This window comes from Nicotiana sylvestris, chromosome 12 (genome assembly GCF_000393655.2).
Source record: "Nicotiana sylvestris chromosome 12, ASM39365v2, whole genome shotgun sequence".
NCBI classification, from domain to species: Eukaryota; Viridiplantae; Streptophyta; class Magnoliopsida; order Solanales; family Solanaceae; genus Nicotiana; species Nicotiana sylvestris.
In genome coordinates this window covers 157,600,213-157,614,142 of record NC_091068.1, presented here as the reverse complement: position 1 = coordinate 157,614,142, position 13,930 = coordinate 157,600,213, and the positions used below count along the sequence as shown (strand labels likewise).

The 13,930-nt window shown below is 37.0% G+C and overlaps 1 protein-coding gene across 1 annotated transcript; it reads right to left on the bottom strand.

Annotated features, from left to right (window-relative positions):
• Positions 1–265: 265 nt before the first annotated feature.
• LOC104228373 (arginine decarboxylase 1A, chloroplastic) lies at positions 266–3,168 on the bottom strand. The gene has a single exon (XM_009780827.2). The coding sequence runs from the start codon at positions 2,687–2,689 to the stop codon at positions 488–490; it is 2,202 nt and encodes a 733-aa protein (XP_009779129.1). The 5' UTR covers positions 2,690–3,168; the 3' UTR covers positions 266–487.
• Between the last annotated feature and the right edge of the window lie 10,762 nt (positions 3,169–13,930).

Genomic DNA, 13,930 nt, shown 5'->3' with positions numbered 1-13,930 from the left:
GGAGAATACAAAACTAATACTAATACTACTAGTACGATTTGAAGAGTCTCGACTATATGTCAATCCTCGATCCTACTCCTCGGCCGCAGCCACACATATCGAGGTTCATGCCTAACTTACAAAATGTGTGAAATGGGATTGAACTAAAAGAAGCATTGAAGCATGTGACTTAAACTTTTAGCAAAGTAAATGCAAACAATAGAAAGTCAGATTCAAAATCTAGCAAAGAGAAAATGTAACTTCGAATTTTTTTTGGACACAGGAATTGTAACAAAAGTAAATGCATTTAATAAGACGGGGGAGATTACATAGTCCTTGCTTTCTCCACAATTTCTGGCGTCCAACAACAACAGAAAATTAAACCAAAAATGACTTAAACTATGACATAATTAACGAAACAGACAACCTCAACGACAAACTAAATTGCCACTTTATTGAAACAAAAAAGGAACAACAATGGTGGAAACTGGAAATGTTCCAAGATACTTCAAGCAACACAGTAAGGCCAAAGCTCTTCTTCAGCTGCAGCAGATTCTGCGCCAACTCCAACAATGTTCTCATCATTGCAATAGTAATAGCCACCGTTATTGGCAGCAGCAGTAAGGCAGCAAGATGAATTAGTAACAAGGTAAGGCATATTGTTGAATGACTGAGCTAAGCTGCTGGCCAAAGATGCAAATGCAAGCCCTTTATCTTCTTCTTGTTCGTCGTCATTGTGCACGAATTCTTCAGCGCGGTGCTTGAGCGTCTCGAACATGAGTTCAGGCTCGTGCTGCATCGCCCGGAGAACGTCAGCACAGGACGGACCAGGAACAGCACATGTCACGGCGAAGCTGTGTGGGCTATCGCTCTGTGACACACGCAAAACGCTGGGTCCGCCAAATAGGTTATGGAGTCCCCCAAGCGCCTCCTCATAAGCCCCACCCAAAAACATTCCTAGATAATATTTTCCACCATCACCACCACCACCACCATTACTTCCTAATTCATGGAGCGGCAAGCTTGACTCTCCTCCAATGAACTTATCAATCTTCCCATCACTATCACAGGTCAAGTCCGATAAAATTCCTCGAACTACAGGCCGTTCATCTAGCTTATGGATGGGAACAATTGGGAATAGTTGGTCAATTGCCCAAAAATCAGGAACTGAAGTGAAGATCGAAAGATTCACATGGTATGTGCGGACAGGATCAGAAGCCCCAATAGCCTTCGACACGAAATCACAAATGCCATCTACTGCAGCAAGTTGTTCAATGTCCAAATCACCATCTTTGAACTGCTCCACACATCTCTGTTTCAACTGATCAGCATAAAGTACACACGTATCGTACTCTCCACGAATAGCAGCAGCAGATAAATTCCGATAATCAGCACGAGCATCATCATTGAGCTTCTCCACAAATGACTGGAGATCAACAGAAGATAACTCTTGTGAGCGTGTTGTAGTTGAAGACACAGCCTCAAATATCAGAACAGAGTGATGAGATACAATTGCTCTCCCACTCTCGCTACAGATCACCGGATGTTTCACGTTCTTCCGGTCACAAACAAATCGAACAGCTTGAACAACCGTAGATGCATATTCCTGAAGGCCATATCCAACAGAACAATCGGAATCACATGATTTTGTACCATCATAGTCAATTCCAAGGCCACCACCACAATCAATGTATTTCATGCCAGCACCGAGGCGGACTAATTCACAGTAAATCTGGGCAGCCTCACCAACGCCATCAGCAAGCAAAGCCGTCGAAGGGATTTGAGATCCAATATGAAAATGCAGCAACTGAAGACAATCCAGCATTCCGGATTCTTCTAGCTTCTTCACCACACGAACAATCTGTGTTGTCGTGAGCCCAAATTTACCTTTCTCTCCAGAAGTGGATCCGAAATGACCCGAATGTTTGGTCCTGAGCTTAGCCCGAAGCCCGATCACAGGCCGGACCGCCATTTTCTTGCTGATGTCAATCACCAAATCAAGCTCCTCCTCTTGTTCAAGGACAATTACTGTATTCAACATGAGCTTCCTTGCAACCAAAGCAAGCGAAATGTACTCAGCATCCTTGAACCCGTTGCACACAAGAAGACCCTCATGACTGCCTTTGCAGAGACAGCTCATAGCTAGGAGGAGCTCAGGTTTAGACCCAGCTTCGAGACCGAACCGGAAACCCGATCCGAATTTGACAATATCTTCAACAACGAACCTGTCCTGGTTGCATTTCACAGGATAAACACCTTGGTAGTGAGCTTCATAACCTTGTGACTGAACCGCATAATCAAAAACGGATTGAAGAGACTCCAACCGGTTTTTCAGAATATCAGGGAACCGAACAACGAGCGGAAACTGCAACCCGAGTCCGCCCAAATTTTTCGGGTCGGAGGCCTTTTTCACGACCTTAAGGAGATCGATTTCCTGGTGAGGCAGAGTATCCGTACCATGTGGCTTAACGGAGATATCACCGGAGGAATTAACGGTGAAATACGGAGCGCCCCATCCGTCAATAGAATAAAGAGCGGATGAGTGCGCCGGAGACCAATGGGTGGTGGTGGTGGTGGCAACGGCGGTGTTTGTCGACGGAGGTACGCCGGAGGGAAAAATCTCCGGCGCGGGAAGAGAACTATCCCAAAGGAAGGAATAGCCGGGAGGAGGAGAAACAGCAGCGTCTACACAACAACCTAAGGCAGGCATCTCTTCCCTAATCTATTTGTTTTCTTTTACGAAAGTATAAAAACAAAAGAATCAAAGAATAGAGAGAAAATTAAAGGATTTTTTTATACAACAGAATTTTCACCAATGTTGTAATAACTGGGGGCTTTAGAACCCGCCGAGGCCGGAGCCCCGGCTACCCCCTCAAAAGAAGCAAAAAGAGAACTTAATCAAAAGATAATCACCTTCTAACACACCACTATACGAACCAAAAATCCCCACACTGACCTTTCAGAAGAAGCAAATTTTAATGTTCAAAACAAAATCGAATTACCGAATTGAAATCAAAACAAACCTAAGAGTCAAACAAACACAACACCATACAGATATTAACCGAAATTGGTTGCCGGAAAAGAAGAAAGGATATGGTCGGAAACCTGAACGGTAACCGGAAAATGAGATAGCTGATAGAGATATATAGGGATCCAGTAATACAACTGTGAAATGAGCGAGAATTGCATGGGAGGGTTCGTTTGCTTATATAGGGGGAAAATAAGAGGCCGGGCTATGGGCCTGGATTTGGCCCGAATTAAATATTTGGGCTTTTTATTTTTCATTACTTTCTCTAATTTCCTCTTTTTGTGGGTTTAGAGATTCTTTCGCAGACAAGGGCGAGTTGCCGCGTGGCATTTACCCGTGGGACCCGATTTTCAGTCTTTTTTTCTTCTTTCTAGAGTCTTTAGTTTCAACCGAGAAGATAAGATAACCACGTTAGGTATGTAAAATATCGGGAGAATTTGAGGATATTACATGATTGCTGAAGGAAAGAGGTGTGAAGGTTCATATGATCTGGATTTTAGAACGAACGGTTGTGATTGTTCCACGTCATGAATCCAAAACTTCAGATTCCACTAGGGTGTTCTGGTTCTGTGTTTTTTTACAATTGTGTTTGTTTGGGGAAGGCGTTAACTTTTCAAACATCCCTACAGATTTTTCATAATTTATAAAAGGATTTAGTAAATCAAATAATTCTAGTTTGTACTATGAAATACCGCCGAAAGAGCATGATATTTATGTTATTTTTACTTTAAGGGGTCGTTTGCTACGCGGAATAAGGTGGGAGATTAAATTTATACTATATATGATTGATGGTATAAATTTATACCAGGATAAATTTATACCGTCAACCAAATATGATATAAATTTAATCTCAGTATTCATACAAGATATACCACCTTATCCCATCAAACTTGGGATTAAATTATCCCACCTCCCGAGTAGGATAAATAATTTGACCGCTAACCAAACGATCCTTAAAGAGTCGTTTGGTATAATGCTAGGATATCCCACGATATTTCATGGAACAGGATATCTCATGAAATTAGTTATCCCACCTTCTATGTGTGATAGTTAATCCTATTTTTTAGTGTAAAAGTTATCCCATAATTAATATACCACAAACTAAACATGGGGTAAACTTAAATATCAAACTTTATTTCTGGATTATTATACTTATCTCATGTATCAAACGACCCTAAGTGATATTAGCATTATCTTATACTATCACAATTTTGATACTATCTTGTATCAAGTTCAATAGGAAAACCTAATATTAGATTTAACATTCCTTGAATAAAACACCTAAATAAAATGCATGTTTTTTCTTGTGTACTACATATTTCATTTTCAATGATATAAATCGATATTCGTAAAAAAGATACACTTGATAATTTAGATATTAATTACGTCAAGTATTACAATCTGTATATCATGATTCATGTTTTATAATTTTGTATAACTTTATCTACGATCAGACAAATGACAGAGATCTTTCTATACCAAGAAATCGAATTACAATAGATTGAAGCCTTTTTTTTCCTTTCAATTTATAAAATTCTTTCTCTTACATAAAAAAATTGAGGTGAAATTCAAAAATAGCCAGATTTACAATTGGTCGTTCAAAAATAGCGCAATTTCAAAAGTAATCGAAATTTAACCACTTTTCATGTAAAGATAAATCTGAGCGGAAACACTGTTCAAAACTCGAAAAATACGTCAATATATTATACTGGAGTTCCAGCATATTATAATGGAGTTCCAGGATAAGTATGCTGGAACTCCAGCATAATATGATGGAGTTCCAACATAAGTACACTAGAACTCCAGCATAATATACTGGAGTTCTAATAAGTATAATTGTCCAGTATAATATATTGGAGTTTGGAGCACCGGTGCTCCAGTCTCCAGTATATTATACTGGAGTCAGCAAAGTACACCGGTCCAACATAATGTGCTGGAGTTCATACACAGGTGCACCGAACTCCGGTATATTATGCTGGACCGGTCTTTGTTGCAGCAAAATAGTGGCTATTTTTCATTGACTTCGTAAACGCTCGCTATTTTTGAATGACCAGTCCGAAAACTGACTATACCGTGCTATTTTTACAAAAAATTGTGGTCAAGCCCTCCCTTTATTGTACGAATCAAGCAGGCAGCTAAGATCTAAGGGATATTAGGTTACGTAAATTAATATACTACTTCCAATATAAAATTTAGAGTTATATTTATTCAGCATTAATATCGATATAAAGTTTACACCAAAATCTTTGATATCATATGTATTTCATATTGAACATAAATGATAATCCTAAAATTATAAATCCAAAATAACCTAATTTTAAAGCAAACGACCGCCAAAAATACAAGAGGGGTAGGTGTGCATCTAGGAAAGGTCCTCAAAACCTTAGCAACCTTATCTCTGTCTGTCCTTTGATGAATCACTGAAACGAAACATAAGAAGAGGCTGCTCTCTTGTTTTTTTATTGGCTTTTTGGTCTTTTCAACACACTTGGGGACCAAATACAGACCCCTAATTCCAAATGAAATTCAAACTCAACATAAGCATGCATTTCAATTTACATGTTGCCAAATTTGACATTTTTTGGCCAACAACCCTTTTGGTAGCAGTGAGTGGCATTAGGTCAACTTTTCTAAATACTTAGGACACTTGACACTTTCTAGATGAAGGATTAATTATTGAAACAAATCAAGAGAGAAAATAGGGGTCTTTTTAATTAGGCGACGCAACCTGTGTCCAAAGGCGTATATATACTTTGGCGAAAATATCGTGGGTTCACGTGCTCATAAGTTGGGCCTAAATCCGCCTCTGCACGCGCCCAACCGTCTAAAATAAGGGTAATATTAATCCAAAATTGAACGGTAATGTCTGAGATATAAGATTTTCTTACGATAATTTATTGGTGGCCCAATAGGTTTAAGACCCATAATTAATATTTAATTAATTATCAAATCTCATCTGTTCGATCGGTTACTTGATGAACGTACCAAATTAAATGAGTACTTCTATAAATTGGTCCTCTCCCCAACCATTAGGGTTACCATATTTTTATTTTCTCTTCCATCACTAAAGTCGGCGGTAACGTAAAGTTAGGGCAAGGGGCGAGAAACCGATTACCGACTAACGCTTCCGTTTCAAGATAATGGATTCCGCTTCAGGTATGTTTTCTGTAACAGTTTTATGTAAAATTATTATGTTCAAGATCCTCGTAAGAATTAAAGTTTATGTTTACATGTGATATCATGAGTATGGATATTTGAACTGATAATTTTCGTAAAAGAAAAACTATATCATTATGTTGATGCGTTCTGTTCTAATGGGATTGTAATATTTTCGAATCTGATTCTTTTAATTTGAGAATGATCGAACACGACAGAAGATCTATCAGTTAGGTCTTGAGCGGCTATTTGGTTTTGCGCCAGCCTTATAACCGCGGCAATTGATGTCCAAATTGTGGAACTAATTACTCCACAATATTATCAATGAAGTAATGATCTTGATTTAGTAGCTGTTTAAAGTTTGATACATGTTTATGTTTAAGTTTTCGGTAGATGTTATACAGATTTTTCACCCCACCGTTTTAAGCCTATTATGAAAGATTTTTAAGTTAATTATGACATTGAGTTTTTAGAATTAGACTCGTTATTGTTTTACTTGGCTATAAAGCAATTTGTTTAGGTTCTGTTTAAAGTATTTGGGCAATTAAGTTAGTCAACCCATTTATTATTATTTTTATTTCATGTATGTGATTATGCTTATATAGCTTGTTAGTCACCAAAGTGATCAAACTAGAATGCTTAAAACATACACATACATAATATTTATATTTTATGCATGTCTTGATGCTCACATAGTTTGTTAGTCACCAAAGTGATCAAACTATATTGTTTAATATATTCACATGCATAAAATTTTCCGATGCTTATTTTATGTGTGCATTTATGTTTATATAGTTTGTTGGTCGCCAAAGTGGCCAACTAGTATGCTTATAAAAATAAAATAAAAAAATATGCATACATAAAATTATAGTTTATCCATAAATTTAATGAAATGCCTATAATTAAAAAAATGGATAAATTAAATTTTATTATTGCTAGAACTTAAGGATTTACCCAAAGGTAAATCAATTATTCTATGAATAGTGTTTTTTTAATTAAATATATATTTCTGTCCAAAGATGGCATATATATTTGGTTAAAAATATTTAATTACCTATTAAAGACTAAATGACATTTAAATTATGATAGTGTGTCGTAGTATTTACCCAAAGGAGAATTGCGATATGCTTTAACTGTTTTGTTGAATCCATATTGATTTGTGAACATATATTATCTATTTTGCAGCTATTCCTTTTCATTCGCTTGCTTCGTCTGTTACTGTGTTCAACGGATTGAACTTCTCTGAATGGCGTGAATAAGTCCAGTTCCACTTAGGTGTGATGGATCTTGACTTGGCTCTGCTGAATGATAAGCCCGCTGCCATTACTGATTCGAGCAATGCGGATGAGAAGTTTCTCCATAAAGCATGAGAACGCTCTAACAGGCTAAGCCTTATGTTTATGCGAATGACTATTGCCAACAATATTAAGAGTAGTATTCCACAAACATAAAGTGCTAGGGAATACTTGAAGTTTGTGGAAGAACGTTTCGTTCTGCAGATAAGTCTTTCGCTGGTACACTAATGGCTGAACTCACAACCATGAAGTTTGATGGGTCGCGTAGTATGCAAAACCATATCATCGAGATGACTAACATTGCAGCAAGACTTCAGACCTTGGGGATGAAAGTGGATGACTCCTTCTTGGGTCAGTTTATTCTGAACCCGTTACCTCCTAAGTATGGACCTTTTCAAATTAACTATAACACTATTAAGGATAAGTGGAATATTAGCGAATTGTCCAGTATGCTTACTCAGGAGGAGTCAAGACTTAAGAAACAAGGGAGTCATTCAATTAACCCCATGGGTCAAGGAGCTGATAAAGGATCTAAAGTGAAGGCGAACAAGTTCAAGAAGAAGAAAGGACCTGCTAAAGCTCAACAGGATGCTAACAAGGAACATAAGGCAGATACGTGTCGTTTCTGTAACAAGGAAGGACACTATCAGAAAGATTGCCTGAAACGTAAAGTTTGGTTCGAAAAGAAAGGCACAATTAGTGCTTTTGTATGTTTCGAATCAAATTTATTAGCAGTTCCTAATAATACTTGGTGGTTTGATTCTGGTGCAACTGCTCGTGTATCTACTACGTTGCAGGGATTCCTTACGATCCAAACTACAAATCCAAATATGGATTTCTTGTTCATGGGAAATCGTATGAAGGCTCCACTTGAAGGCATAGGGATTTGTCGTTTGATCGTGGAGATTGGACGTCACCTTGATCTATTACATACTCTTTATGTACCTTCAATTTCTAGGAATTTGATTTCTCTTTCAAGACTTGATGTCTCTGAATTTGATTTAAAGTTTGGAAATGGATGTTTCAATTTATATAAGAATGCTATTTTTTATGGTTATGGTTTTCTTAGTGATGGTTTATATAAATTGAAACTCGATATTGGCTTTTCTGAATCCCTTCTTAATGTTCAACATAATGTTGGAATTAAATGTAGTTCACTAGATGAAAGTTCTGCTTACTTGTGGCATAGACGTTTGGGTCATATATCCAAAGAAAGGTTAGAGAGATTAGTAAAGAATGAGATTCTTCCGAATCTAAAATTTACTGATCTTACTATATGTTTGGATTGCATTAAGGGAAAACAAACCAAGCATAGTAAGAAAGGTGCCACAAGAAGAACCCAACTTCTTGAAATTATACACACCAATATTTGTGGACAGTTTGATGTTCCATCTTTTGGTGGAGAGAAATATTTTATCACTTTTATCGATGATTTTTCATGTTATAGATATATCTATTTGCTGAAAGAAAAATCTCAACCAGTAGATGCTCTCAAGGTGTTTGTTAATGAGGTTGAAAGACAATTAGATAAAAAGGTGAAAATCATTAGGTCAGATAGAGGTGGTGAATATTATGAAAAATATAATGAGTTAGGACAATGTCCAGATCCATTTGCAAAGTTCCTCGAGGAACGTGGCATATGTGCACAATATACTATGTTAGGAATACCTCAACAAAATGGTGTTGCAGAAAGGCGTAATCGAACACTTATGGACATGGTTAGGAGCATGATAAGTAATTCCTCATTATCCAAATCATTATGGATGTATGCTCTTAAAATCATTGTATATTTATTAAACAGGGTTCCTAGTAAGGCAGTTCCAAAGATCCCTTTTGAACTGTGGACATGAAGTTTAAGGCACCTGTATGTTTGGGGTTGCCCAGCGGAAGCTAGAGTTTATAATCCACAAGAAAAAAAATTAGATTCTCGAACAGTAAGTGGTTACTTTATTGGTTACCCAGAGAAATCTAAAGGGTATGTGTTTTACTGTCCAAACCATAGTTCGAGAATTGTTGAAACCGGTAATGCAAGATTCATTGAGAATGGTGAAGTTAGTGGGAGTGTTGAAAAGCAAAGTGTGGAAATTAAAGAGGTGAGGGTCAATATTCTATTACCCAGAAATGTGCCTACTTCCACACAAATATCAAATATTGTTCTGGTTGTTGAAGAACACTTTGACAACACCGAACAACATTTGGATGAAACACTTCATGAAGAAACTAACTCACAAATATCTGACACAAATGAACCATAAGAAATGCCATTAAGAAAATCTCAAAGAGTTAGAAAACTGGCTATTTCGGATGATTACGTAGTTTATTTGCAAGAGTCAGATTTTGATATTGGTCTTAATAAAGATCCGGTTTCATTTTCACAAGCCATAGAAAATAATGAGTATGACAAATGGATTGATGCCATGAAGGAAGAGTTAAAATTCATGGAATACAATAAAGTCTGTGATCTTATTGAATTGCCAGAAAGTTCTAAAAGAATCGGGTGTAGATGGGTCTTTAAGACCAAACGTGATTCAAATGGCAATATTGAGAGATACAAAGCCAGACTTGTTGCCAAGGTTTATAATCAGAAATGAGGCATTGATTATAAAGAGACCTTTTCACCGGTCTCAAAGAAAGACTTGTTAAGAATTATTATGGCATTGGTGGCTCATTATGATTTAGAGTTACACCAAATGGATGTGAAAACTACCTTTCTTAATGAAGATCTCGAGGAGGAAGTGTATATGGACCAACCAAACGGTTTCGAAACTAAAGGAAAATGGCAAATGGTGTGTAAACTGAATAAGTCAATATATGGACTTAGACAAGCTTCACGACAATGGTATATAAAGTTTAATGATACCATAACATCTTTTGGATTTGTGAAAAACACCGTTGATCGGTGTATATACCAAAAGATCAGTGGGAGCAAGTTTATATTTTTATTCGTATATGTTGATGATATTCTACTTGCTGCTAATGATTTAGGCATATTGCGTGAGACTAAAGATTTTTTCTCTAAAAATTTTGAAATGAACGATATGGGTGAGGCATCCTATGTGATAGAAATAGAAATATTCCGTGATAGATCACAAGGATTATTGGGATTCTCTCAGAAAGGCTATATCAAAAGAGTTCTAGAGAGATTTAATATGAACAATTGTTCAGCAGGAATTGTTCCAATTCAAAAAAGGGACAAATTTAATCTCATGCAATGCCCTGAGAATGATGTAGAATGAAAGGAAATGGAATCAATTCCTTACTCTTCAATTGTTGGTAGTCTGATATATGCTCAGACTTGCACAAGACCGGATATTAGTTTTGCGGTCGGATGCTAGGAAGATATTAGAGTAACCAAGGAATTGATCATTGGAAAGCTGCAAAGAAAGTTTTAAGGTACTTGAAAGGAACGAAGGATTACATGCTCATGTATAGGAGATCCAAGCATTTGGAAGTTGTTGGATACTCGGATTCAGATTTCGCTGGATGTATTGACACTAGAAAATCCACGTTTGGTTATTTGTTCCAATTAGCTGAAGGAGCAATATAATGGAAGAGTGCCAAACAGTCTGTCATTGCTACATCCACGATGGAAGCAGAATTTGTGGCATGTTTTGAAGCCACAATTCATGCATTATGGATGCGAAACTTTATTTTAGGACTTGGGATTGTCGACACCATTACCAAGCCGCTGAAAATTTACTGTGATAATTCTGCAGCAATATTCTTCTCCAAGAACGATAAGTACTCCAAAGGTGCCAAACATATGGAATTAAAGTACTTTACCGTCAAGGAGGAAGTTCAGAAACAAAGAGTGTCACTTGAGCATATTAGAACCGATCTCATGATTACAGATCCGAAAGGTTTACAGCCAAAGATATTTAAAGAACATGTACATAGAATGGGTCTTGGCTGCATTTATGATTGATGTATTTATGATGTTTTGACACTCTGAGCTCATTTATGTGTTTCTGATATACATTAGTGATTTCATGTTTCTCATAATGGTGTACACATTATTATTTTGAGTTATTACATGATAAATCTCAATGAGACATTATTGTGGACCATAATATTTTATAGCTTATAGACCTGGTACGATGAGTTGCTAATGTTGTAGTATATGGAAGGGAGTATGTAGACAAATTATATATAACTGTCATAACTCACATTTAGTAGTTTATCGTATTATGGTATTTATGATGAACATTATAAAAGAGATTTGTTTATGCGCAACTAATGTTCCTATATTAAATATTAATATTATGTGATTATTGGTCCAAGTGGGAGAATGTAAGATTTTCTTACGATAATTTATTGGTGACCCAATAGGTTTAAGACCCATAATTAATATTTAATTAATGATCAAATCTCATCTGTCCGATCGGTTACTTGATGGATGTACCAGATTAAATGAGGACCTTTATAAATTGGTCCTCTCCCCACCCATTAGGGTTACCGTATTTTTATTCTCTCTTCCATCATTAAAGTCGGCGGTAACGTAAAGTTAGGGCAAGGGGCGAGAAACCGATTACCGATTAACGCTTCCGCTTCAAGATAATGGATTCCACTTCAGGTATATTTTCTGTAACAATTTATGTAAAATTATCATGTTCAAGATCCTGGTAAGAACGATAGACTTTTCATGTTCAAGATCATAAAGGAGTAACTTTGGCCTTTTTCGTAAATGAATTTTCTTATAATAACCTTTTAAGTAATTTTAATCATATACTTATAACTTAAAAATCATTTCCTTCTGAAAATGTAAGCTTATTTAAGAATGATAGACTTTTCTGCGCATTGGAAGTGGAAAATTCAAGCACTGATTAGTGAGAACTTAAGAAAATGAGGCAACATAACTCATTCGCTGCTTGAAATTCGATATTGTTGTGAAAGAAGCACTCCAAAGCCACGGCTCTGACTTAGCTGACATTCTTCATGTGACGTTATTGCTTTCACCAACTATATGTTTTTTTTTTAACTGGATATATATATATATATATAAACATTCACAAAATTACATTATTATAGGGGAAGGATGAGGTCCCCTGGGCATTGTCATCAACGTCTCCTATTGGTCAATATGATAAATATTAATTTTTCTTTCAAATACAGTTCCTAAGATGTCTGCCTACACTATGTCATTAGCAAACACCGGAGGAACTACCAAAAATTGGATCTTGTCAAATACTTCCTTCTTAGCTCCTTCCTTTGCGAGGAGGTCCGCCACTTGGTTCTGCTCCCTGTAGCTATGACCTATGACCGGATTCCCCAGCTGCTCCGTCAGATACCTGCATTCAGAAATTATGGGGTTGTAAATCAAGTTACCATGTTGCAACATTTTCAGCATCACTTCAGAGTCAGTGTCTATCATAAGAGGTGACACGCCTTGTTGGAGAGCTATTTTTAGCCCTATCCATATAGCTTGAAGCTCTGCCCTAAGACTATTAGAGTTTGGGAACCCCCTTGTGAAGCCTAAAATCCAGTCTCCCCTGCTGTTTCTGAATACTCCTCCCTCCCCCTCCCCCCTCCCCCAATCCCAATATCTCCTTTTTCTGTGTTAAGGCATGTAGCCCCATTAGTGTTCAATTTATAGAAGCCCCTATTTGGTGGTTGCCACTTCAGGTGTAAAGTGGTAGTGGTTATAACATGCCTAGATATGGCTACAACATGATGGTATTCAACAGCCTTAGAAATTGTTTAGTGCACATTAATGTGATTTATTTTCTTCTCAAAGACATTAGACTTCCTGGTGAGCCAGATGGCCCAGAGGCAGAAGGGCAATAACTGTTTTCATTTGATGCAAGTATTGTAATCAACAATTTGAAGTTTATGACATGTGTCTTCCCAGTTTGGCATAAAAAAAAGATTGACACTAAGGTTAGGCTTATGGCTGCAAAGGTGCAGCAATTGCTTCTAGAACTCCTTGACATTAGCATATTCAAAAAAGATGTAGTTTATGTCTTCTACGCCATACAGAAGTAGCAGTTTGGATTAATTCTCAGGCCTATGTGACATAATTGGTTCCCAATAGGCAGCATATTCTGCTACATGAGCCATATAAAAAACTTAATCTTATTAGGGGTCCTAAGTTTCCAAATCTAGCTGTATTGGTCTTCATGAGAAGTGTTATTATGCACTAGTGCATCAATGAAGGAGTAGACAGATTTGGTACTAAACAGGCCATTAGGGTTAAGGTTCCAGATTAGTTTGTCCTCAACTGAGGTGGATGTGGGAATAAATGTGTTTTGGATTATGGTGTTGATGTCATGAGGGATTGAGTAGGGAATGGAGCTGAGATCCCAAACCCCATTAGAGTACACTGCATTTATCCTTGTGTTCATTTTATTATGGTGCCATGGACTATTAAGGATTTAATCCAGTGGTTGCATTTTGGGAAGCCATGTGTCAGTAAGGAATCTAACCTTAACCCCTTTGTGAACTACCCATCTAGTGTAGTTAATACATTTCTCCC